The sequence below is a fragment of the Rhinolophus sinicus genome, linkage group LG02, assembly GCF_036562045.2.
Source record: "Rhinolophus sinicus isolate RSC01 linkage group LG02, ASM3656204v1, whole genome shotgun sequence".
NCBI lineage: Eukaryota > Metazoa > Chordata > Mammalia > Chiroptera > Rhinolophidae > Rhinolophus > Rhinolophus sinicus.
This window is the reverse complement of record NC_133752.1, coordinates 192,786,953-192,796,472: the sequence shown is the minus strand read 5'-3', so window position 1 is coordinate 192,796,472 and position 9,520 is coordinate 192,786,953. Positions and strand designations below refer to the sequence as shown.

Here is a 9,520-nt window from a genome sequence, read left to right as displayed (position 1 = left end):
TGTATTTTATCGCTCATCACAATTTTAAACAGTCTAATTTGGTCTGTGATGGTGGCCATCTTGATCCCCTTATTCCCGCAACCTGGTGTGGTACCTGGCACAGGGCAGCTCTTCAGTAAGAATTTCTTGTTGAGTCAATGACTGACTCAGGACCCAGAGCTCCTTTTCCAGTGAGCTCCTTTTCCACTGAATTTCCGAGTCTGATGTCATGAAAACTCAATCTAGAGTCGGTCCGACTTGAGTGCTGTCCTTTATGAATTGTGTAATTGTTGTCAAGTAATTTCCTCTTGGCCTGAAACTTAGTTTTCATGGTAAGTGGGGACAATATGGGTCACAATCCCTTCTCTGCAATTCTGAAATCAAAAAACTTCTTAAGTCATTTGGTGGCAAAAACCAAACTGACCTCAATTTTTTAGGCAAAGTTAGCCTTGAACTGAGAGGAGGCTATTTATATTTTTTGTACTTCATTTGAATATTCATGTTTCTTTACAGAATTAATTAACGTGTTTCAGCGAAGAGTTTTGGGAGGATTACATAACATACAGTATGTGCACCATATTGCATATTATCTAAAACATGAGAAATGCTGAATTTGGAAACACATCTGGCCCCAAAGATTTCCAGTAAGAGACTGAGGACCTGTCAGTGCTGCCCCTCAAAGATGGTGTGAGGATTAAATGAGAGAATGTTTTTTTTAACAACGGTGTGAGCAATGGCCAGGCCCGGAATCAAAAAAACCTGTAGGGTGGGATGGAGGAGGGTGATATAAGGGAGAATGTGTGTGCTTGACGGCAACAAAGAGGCCAGTTAGAGCAGTTTTGGGGGTAGGGGGTAGCCCCAGGAATTAATGCTTAATCCTGAGGAAACAAGCGCAGGCCATGGAAGTCACAAAATGAGATTTGACTCTTAGAAAGATTTGGAGGGGCAATTCTGGAGCCCAGGCAGAGATCAGCGAGGATCCTTCCTGCAGAGAGTGTGGAAGGCAGCGAAGGCCAGGTTCCACGAGGCTGGGCAGCTGGACCCATGACCCCAGGTGGAGAGGCGTTTTCACCGTCTCAGAGACCCACAGAATCAAGCTCGGGCCACTGCAACTGGACACATGGGAGGAATAGCGACATGGGACTCGAGGATGGGAGATGCCCGAAATCAGTACGCATTAACGGCAAGTTGGTGTTGTGGAAGCGGCTCTGGGTTGAGAGCCAGAAAACCAGGGGTTCGGTCTTTTCTCTCCGACTTAGAGCAGGTGGGAGCGGCGCAACTCGTTCCAACACAACACGCCCGCAAAATGGCAACAACACTGATCTGTGTGGGACGGAAATGGATACCACGTGTCAAAGAGTTTTGGACTGAAGCCTACAGAGGGGTTATTCAATTCCAGAGATGACCGCATTTCGTATGAAAAGAAGCGACGTAGCCATCTTGCTTAAGCCGGACGGCGTGTTTCATCAAGTTTGGTTGCTGCCCGTCGCTGTAGGTTTACTACGTTCCAGCGCTTTGCCAGCGTTTCCGAGGCGTTTCACTACGTTTGAACCCAGCCGCTTGCCGTAGGGGGCTCTAACTCCTGCCTCTGAAACTGACGTTCTAGCTAGGAATGAACGCTGGGCCGGGAGGAGCGTGCGTGGAAATGGCACCCGTTCCCCGACCCGACGTCCGCCGCGGGTGCGCGCTCGCACCGGAAGAGGCGGGGCCACGGCAGGCTTTATATATCGTGCAGCGGGCGCCGCTCGACCTCTACCGGCAGTAATCGGCGGGGTGATGGTACGTAGTGTCATGGCGGCTCCCTCCTTGTCTGTAGTGGCGGCGTGGCTCAATCAGCAGCCCATCGCCGCCATCTCGGCTCGGCCAGTGGCAGGGGCCTGCTGTGGGAGCGCGGGGGACTCGGCGGGATCCGCATTCAGTCCTATTTTTGGAAGCACCCGAGGCCTATAGTTGGTCTTGGGCCTGCCGTTTGGCTGGCGGCGAGAGGCCTTCGGGCGGGAGTCAGGCCGGGGCCCGACAGTTTTCAATGGATTCTTTCTGGGATTCGACCACCCCAGTGTAATGCTAATCGAGATTGGAGCCCTTGAGCACTTTGGCCAGGAGGACTTTAAGTGGGGGGCGCTTGGCACTGTAATTCTTTTTCAACTGGTAGGTGCAGAAATGAAAACAGGCAGGAGGTGGAGACTTAGGGCAAGGGTTTTTGAGTTATTGTGAAATGTCGGACTGTTGATACAAGTCCTTAGGCCTCTAGAGTTCCCAGAAACCACAGATGATGAACTTACTGACGGGCGGACAGAGACTATGTGCTGATTGTCATGTTCTGATTTGGCTCTGTCGAGTTCTAGTGGCCTATGTGTACCATTGTAGCTGGAGCCTTTAGTTCTATTTGCTACCAAGGCATTTGTTCCAGAATTCCCTTTTTGTCGTCGAATCTGACTCATTCAGCCACCTGTAAAGCTATTTTTACTGCCAGCACTTGGTGTGCTTTTGTTCCGTTTAGATGAGGATTTGAGGTGAAGGTTTAACTCATTTGAACACTGCTTTAGAACACGTGACCCTGCAAAAAGTTAACCGAATTCAACATATGCATGGGTGGCGGGGTGTGTGGTTTGGATTCAGCATTGCTGAGAATCCTCAACAACCGAGGCAGCTGGGAATTAAGAGAAGTGAGTTACTTACGAGTTCAGGTGCTAATGGTAGTCATTTTCTCCCAAGTCGCACAGGAAGTTCTCCGCTCCCAGGCATGGGTCCCTGGGCTTCTTGCCTCGGAAGCGCAGCAGCCGGCACCGCGGGAAAGTGAAGAGCTTCCCCAAGGATGACCCCTCCAAGCCTGTCCACCTCACAGCATTCCTGGGCTACAAGGCTGGCATGACCCACATCGTGCGGGAGGTCGATAGGCCAGGATCCAGTACGTACTTGCTGCATTCTCCCTGCTGGTGGGGTGGAAGAAATTGCAGGTGGGGACAGATTAGTTGGGGCCAAGCTGTCAGGGCAGACTTAAGAGGTCACCAGAACCGCTCAGTAGCAGGATGGAGATGATATATTGTAGGACTGATGAATTAATATTTTACAAAGGGCTGACACTGCCTGGTCTCAGTGGAGGGATGTATTGGAGTCAAGAGCCACAGCATAGAGAAGTATGCTAACCTTTTAAAAAGCTTGAACACTGCCCCATCCCTGGATTGTGAGGTTTGAAGTAGGAAAGTCGCCCAGCAGGACACAATACTTAGCCATGGTAGATACCAGTGGTAGGTTCATATTGTCTACCTGGGCTCAGAGCTATTTTGACATCCTGTTATACTTCCTTAGGACTCGTGTGTTACTTAGGTAACAAGGAATTTGCTTCTAGAGATGCCTGTGATGGACAGGAACTGGAGCCAGGCTGGGCTGTTAGTTTGCCTCATTAGGATCCTATATTTTTGATTGGAGTCTGCAGACAAGTGTAGTAAGAGCAGCCCTGGAGAGTCTAGGTTGCTGCTAGGGGCCCCGCTTCTGTCACCTTCCTGTTGTCTAAACCACACGAGCCCCTTGGGGATTCTACTCAGTCCACTCAAGTCTGACCACCTGCTTGCTTTGCAGAGGTGAACAAAAAGGAAGTTGTGGAGGCTGTGACCATTGTGGAGACGCCACCCATGGTGGTGGTGGGCATTGTGGGCTACGTGGAAACCCCTCGAGGCCTCCGTACCTTCAAGACCATCTTTGCTGAGCACATCAGTGACGAGTGCAAAAGGCGCTTCTATAAGAACTGGTAAGGGGGGCGGGGGGGGCACCCAGGCCCTAGGTTAGGCTGGGGGGGGGCTTCTCCGGTCCGGTTAGTTGCCTCTTGAACAGAACCGTTGCTGGGGACAGACCTTGAGCAGCCAGTGGTTTCCTGAGCTGGAAGCAGCACCTTGAGACATTCTTTTGTGTTCCACTTAGTGGGGGTTGGCTGAGGACTGAGTTTTCAGTCTTCTCTTGGTTGCTGGAAAGCACTGAGCCCAGGTGGAAACCCAGAGACAGCAGTGTAACTCCCCGAGTCCTGCCCAGGGGGTGCGGTCTGGGTGATGGCTAGACCGGAGCAAGCATTAATGTGTGTTTGAATGTTTGTAACTTCCATTAACCTGTGGACCTCTGCTCAGCTCCGCTCGGCTCTGCCCGATGAGCTCCATCCAGGCTCCGCTTGCCGGTGGAAAAGGCTCCTTAGAAGCCGGCAATGAGCCACATCCCCGCCTGGTGCCTGTGTGCCTTCCGCTCACCCCTTGGAGGGTGATGAAGGCCTGCACCTGGTCCCCCCCCAACTCTGCTCTGCTCCTGAAGGCATAAATCTAAGAAGAAGGCCTTTACCAAGTACTGCAAGAAGTGGCAGGACGATGATGGCAAGAAGCAGCTGGAGAAGGACTTCAGCAGCATGAAGAAGTACTGCCAGGTCATCCGCGTCATCGCCCACACCCAGGTGAGCGCTCACTGGCGGGCCCGGGGCAGCGTTCTGCCTGCTGCTTCCTGACTAGGTGACCTGTGACCATATGTGGCTTTGAATATCAGATGCCACCTAGTTTGGAGACTCAGCTCTGACTGATTGTGCCGTGCCTTAGGATTTTAGGGGGGTGGTAAGACTGGTTCATGTGTCTCAAACTTTGTAGTGATGGAGATAGGCCAGTGAGCAGCCTGGGGGCCCTGCCCTTGAAGCGCCGGGGTTCCTAGGGCCTGGTTAAGGCCATGGACTGTGGCCTGGGAAGGCATCCAGTGCTGCCGCACTTGTGGGTTGGTCTCTCAGTTGCCAGCAGAGGGCACTGAGTCCCCATTGGCTCTTAATTAGGGAAACCATGCCTCGTTTTAAGGAATACTGGTTGAATGAATTGGTTACTTCAGACTAACACTGTCAGGGGCATGATTGAAAATAGTGAAGTCAGTGGTGAAATACTGGCTGTTTGCACTTCAAACCTGACTTGTTAGAGTGAGCGCCTCTTGTGACCTGAGCCATTATCCTGGGTGCGTACCTCCTGATTCCTCAGTGCCCAGTGGCCCTGTGTAGTTAGTGACGGCCACAGCAACACAGATTTATAGCAGGTATCCGTCACTGAAAGTTCTGTAGGACAGCACTGGGCAAGTCTTAACTAAAACCTTTAGGCTTGAATTTGTTTTCTAACTTGGCAGTTTATACTCTGGGCTGCAATGCTGTTCTCTCCAGAGTGGAAGTGGCTTTGTTGACAGTTAATTAGAGCAAGGTAGCTCTCCATGGGAAACTAGGGCAGTACCCCAAAGGAACTGGCCAAAGGACAGTGGTCAGAAACGGGCTCGTTGGTGCCCAGATCTGGTTAAGTCGGCCTGTCTTGGTGTGTCTGTTAAGGCTGGGCTCATCTTGATGGTGATTCAGGCTTGATGGTAATTCAGGCTTCAGCATTGAAAGGGGACTTGTACCCAGTGGGGAGTCACAAAGTTCTTGCTCCACGGGAGGAGAGTTTGACTTGAACCTCAGGAAGCTAAGCTGTGTCCGTTTCCTCCTAGATGCGCCTGCTTCCTCTACGCCAGAAGAAGGCCCACCTCATGGAGATCCAGGTGAATGGAGGCACGGTGGCTGAAAAACTGGACTGGGCCCGTGAGAGGCTAGAGCAGCAGGTCCCTGTGAACCAAGTATTTGGACAGGATGAGATGATCGACGTCATTGGGGTCACCAAAGGCAAAGGCTACAAAGGTAAGCTTTGCAGTGGCCCAGGTTGCTGTGTTTGGCCTCTCAGGAGGGTCTCCGGCCCAGCTGTTCGGTGATGAGGCCCTGGAATGAGCGCTGGGCACAGCGCCCGAGACAGACTGCGGAGACATTCCTTGCTGCCTTCCTTCTGAGAACAGCCCTGGGGTCGGTGGCTGGGGAGGCACGGGGGACTGGATGTGACCTGTCTGGTTCAGGGCTACTTCTCCAAGGCCTGTGCTTCCCACATTTAGAACTCAAGACTCCTTCCTAGACAGGTGTTCAGCTTGAGGATGTGGGAATTAGAGGGTAACGGGCAGGTCAAACCCGCCTCTGTCCTTCAGACTTACCCAGTCGTTGAGTGTTTGTCCACAAGTGAATGAACTCAACGTAGCACACCCAGGAGCCAAGGGCCAAATGGCATGAGTGCCAGAGCCCCGGTAACAGCCTGTGTCTATTCCAGGGGTCACCAGCCGCTGGCACACCAAGAAGCTGCCCCGCAAGACCCACCGAGGGCTGCGCAAGGTGGCCTGTATTGGGGCGTGGCATCCTGCCCGGGTGGCCTTCTCGGTGGCCCGGGCTGGGCAGAAAGGCTACCATCACCGCACTGAGATCAACAAGAAGGTGAGGTGCTGGGGTCCAGGTGGAGAGTTCGGCCCTGGGAGGGAGGGGGAGGTGACCCCCTAACTGGGAGGGAGGGTTCCTGTCTCTGGTGCTTCTGGGCATCACAGAGAGTTCGCTGCCCACGTGGGATGGGCACCGTTCTGGCTCCTGGGTGTCACGATGTGTAAGGTGCCATCCTCGAAGGTGGTTCCAGCACCACTGACCCTCAGCTGGACAGGTGGTAAGAGCCTTGTCCTTTCCTCTCCCTGGGAAGTGTCGGAAGAGGTCTCCATCCACAGTCTCAGTTGGATGGCAGTTGCTTTCGAGCCAGCCAGCTTTTCTTTCTGCTCTGAGCCTGGGGTACCTCATCACTGGGCCTGAGGTCAGGGCTGCTTTCCCAGAGTCCTTTGCAGGCTCGTCCACTGCAGTCCGTAACTTGGTGCCAACCTGTCCTGTCTAGGGGCTGAGAGCATGTGAGTCCAGCCCCATCTCCCCAAGTGCTCACGCATTCCCTTCTGGTTCAGATCTACAAGATTGGCCAGGGCTACCTCATCAAGGATGGCAAACTCATCAAGAACAACGCCTCTACCGATTATGACCTGTCTGACAAGAGCATCAACCCTCTGGTGAGTAATGGGAGCTGTCGTAAAGCCTCTGAAGTCCTGGGTCTGGCACATTTCTCCCTCATTCTTTGTGAGTCTACCGTAGGCCTCACCTGTGGGGCTGGGGGCCCTGGTGTGTTGGGGCCTAGCTGGTTCATGGGACCACGTCTGCACAGTTGTCTTTGCACAGCAGCTTGCTGTCTTTGCTTTAAATGGCCTGTCTTCCGTCCACTGGTTGGGGCTGGCTGGTGAGAAGTGGGGTCTCTCCAGCCCGATTGTTTGGTAATGAGGCCCTGGAATGAGCGCTGGGCACAGCGCCGGAGTCAGACTGGAGACATGCCTTGCTCCTTCCTCCTGAGAACAGCTCTGGGATCCCCATGCTTGATCTGTGCTGACCCATGGCCTTGCTTTTTCCAGGGTGGCTTTGTCCATTACGGTGAAGTGACCAATGACTTTGTCATGCTGAAAGGCTGTGTGGTGGGAACCAAGAAGCGGGTGCTCACTCTCCGCAAGGTGAGGCTGGGGGAAGGGTAGCCTTTGCATCGGGATCCTGTGGTGGGGGGAGGGAAGTACTGCCAGAAGGAACAGCCCAGTCAGGCTGAGCTTTGTTAGGGAGGGGAGTTTAAAGGAAACCTGCTCCTTGAACATCCTCTGAAGTCCTGGAAGGAGGAAATTCCAGTCTGGCTCAGCCCTTTGCTTCTGTGTTCACATGTAGAAGGCAGCTCCTTGGGTATGGCGGGCCAGACCATGAGGTGTGGGGGTGGGCAGCCTTGGTTCCAGAACAAGCTGATTCAGGTTGAGTTGATCTCTGCCCTCTGAGGCCTTGACATAAGATGGTGCGGAGAAAGGCTTGCGCTTAACTAACCTTCTCTTGGCCCATAGTCCTTGCTGGTGCAGACCAAACGGCGGGCCCTGGAGAAGATTGACCTGAAGTTCATCGACACCACTTCCAAGTTTGGCCATGGCCGCTTCCAGACTGTGGAGGAGAAGAAAGCATTCATGGTGAGCCCCGACAGGCTGCCCTCGCCTGGGCTTTGGGTGGCTCCGGGCTGGGAGATGGCCCAGCACCTGATCCCACTGGGGAGTGGCTTACTCTTCCTGGCCACCTGCCTTCCTCCACCTCTAACCTTGTCCCCTGCACCTTCCTCCACAGGGACCACTTAAGAAAGACCGAATTGCAAAGGAGGAAGGAGCATAGTGTCAAGAACAGATTGTGCAGCTGGTGGGATCTCAATAAAAGTTATTTTCCAGTGACATCTGACTGACTGGACCTTCCCAGTGTTGACTGCTTCCACAAGGCCCTGTGCTCCCAGAGTAATGCTGCCCTTGCTCTCCTCTGCCCTATCTTTGCCTGGTCCTGGTGCCTGGAGCAGACTCCAGTAGGAGGAGGCTGCAGCTCAGCCTGGGTCTGCCCCCAAACTTGTAAAGCCACCCTGGGGCAGGCGAGCAGTGAGCTTTGTGCAAAGTGTTTGTCACCAGGGTGAGGCAGCTGGGGCTCAGCTGTGGAAGTGTTTGCACAGCCTGGGTGGCAGCTGTGGAGATAGGAAGAGGTAGTCAGGCCTTGCTGTTCCCTGATGCTTTTGGTTGTTGATGGGCATGGCAGGGCTGACCCTGGGTCTCTTGAGGGTACGTATGAGTAATTTAGTTATTAATCCACACAGGAGCAGGATCCAGTTAAGGCTTGTTGAGGTTCTTTTGTAACCTGGAGGACATGTGGGAGAGGGGCTGTCACAAGGCCTGCACTGCACCTGGAACTGGGAGGGGAACACTGTTGATTCTGAGAAAGGCCCTGGTAGCTTAAAGGGCCTCACTCCAGGTGAGAACGTGGGCATGTGGAGGTCATGCCTGGGCCAGGTTCACCCAGCTGGGTCAAGTCCTTGGGCCCGTCGTGGCTTGGAGACTGAGGTTCCAGCAGCTCAGACGCCGCTGATCTGAGCTCTCTGACCCACCCTTCAGGGATTGACTCGGTTAGTGAACCCCAGGGCGCTCCTGGCATTCCAGGTGTGCAGGGTGCACTTGGCTGCTTCCCATGTAACATCTGGTTGTGGCATGCTTTGCCTCAGCCCCACCCGGCTGAGGGCCAGGTCACAGCTGGAGCAGCTCTGACTGCCTTGCCTAGCAGTGTCACCTGGGTTCTGGTGCTCTCTGATCCTACGGGTCCAATGTACGTGGTGCTGTCTCCAAGGTGATTGCTGGAGGTGGCAGCATGGCACTCAAAGGCTTTCAAAACGCAGGTCAAGGTCAGAGGAGGTTGCAGACATGGGTTCTGAGGCAGGTGGGATGGGGCTGGGAGTGCACTGAGCAGGAGGCCTGAGTCTGGACCCACTAGGTGTCATCCTGGCATTTTGGAGCCCCTTATGAACTGGGTAGGGGAGTGGGCCTAAACGGCCACTTGTGGGCTAGTGCACAAGAACCCCACTACCCTTGCGGTGCCTCCCATCGGAATCCAGGGCCCAGAGCCCCTGGAGCTGCACTTCAGCCTGGAGCCACCAGGGGGTGGGAGTGGGCGGTGCCCAGCTGGGCCAGCCTCGCCCCTGCGGAAGGGGCTCCCTGCAGGCTTTGGAGGGGGCAGAGTCCTCTCCCCCACCAAGGTCTTGGATCCCCTGCTCCCTGGAGACAATCCCAGAGGGGCTCAGGATCTGACCAAGGCAGAGCCAGGCATGGGGCCTGGGTT

The 9,520-nt window shown here is 54.1% G+C and overlaps 1 protein-coding gene and 4 non-coding genes across 5 annotated transcripts; all 5 read left to right on the top strand.

Moving 5' to 3' along the window:
- The first annotated feature begins 1,116 nt into the window (after positions 1–1,116).
- RPL3 (ribosomal protein L3) lies at positions 1,117–8,100 on the top strand. The gene is made up of 11 exons (XM_074324936.1): positions 1,117–1,213; positions 1,586–1,758; positions 2,680–2,887; positions 3,559–3,727; positions 4,276–4,411; positions 5,464–5,650; positions 6,105–6,265; positions 6,769–6,870; positions 7,264–7,359; positions 7,729–7,848; positions 8,000–8,100. Exons 1-11 carry the CDS (start codon positions 1,117–1,119, stop codon positions 8,042–8,044), a joined length of 1,494 nt encoding a protein of 497 aa, XP_074181037.1. The 3' UTR covers positions 8,045–8,100.
- LOC141570268 (small nucleolar RNA SNORD43) lies at positions 2,244–2,307 on the top strand. Its single transcript, XR_012494273.1, has one exon. It is a non-coding gene; the product is annotated as a small nucleolar RNA SNORD43 (small nucleolar RNA).
- LOC141570303 (small nucleolar RNA U82P) lies at positions 4,222–4,275 on the top strand. Its single transcript, XR_012494308.1, has one exon. It is a non-coding gene; the product is annotated as a small nucleolar RNA U82P (small nucleolar RNA).
- Positions 5,710–5,803, top strand: LOC141570294 (small nucleolar RNA U83B). The gene has a single exon (XR_012494299.1). It is a non-coding gene; the product is annotated as a small nucleolar RNA U83B (small nucleolar RNA).
- On the top strand, positions 7,121–7,211 carry LOC141570295 (small nucleolar RNA U83B). The gene has a single exon (XR_012494300.1). It is a non-coding gene; the product is annotated as a small nucleolar RNA U83B (small nucleolar RNA).
- Positions 8,101–9,520: the final 1,420 nt, after the last annotated feature.

What these genes read in the sequence shown, in the direction of transcription:
- RPL3 (XM_074324936.1), top strand. Translation starts at nt 1,117, where the DNA reads ATGGGACTCGAGGATGGGAGATGCCCGAAATCAGTACGCATTAACGGC. An exon ending in AGGCGCTTCTATAAGAACTG is followed by an intron (nt 3,728 to 4,275) that starts GTAAGGGGGGCG and finishes CTGCTCCTGAAG; the next exon opens with GCATAAATCTAAGAAGAAGG. An exon ending in GCACTGAGATCAACAAGAAG is followed by an intron (nt 6,266 to 6,768) that starts GTGAGGTGCTGG and finishes CTTCTGGTTCAG; the next exon opens with ATCTACAAGATTGGCCAGGG.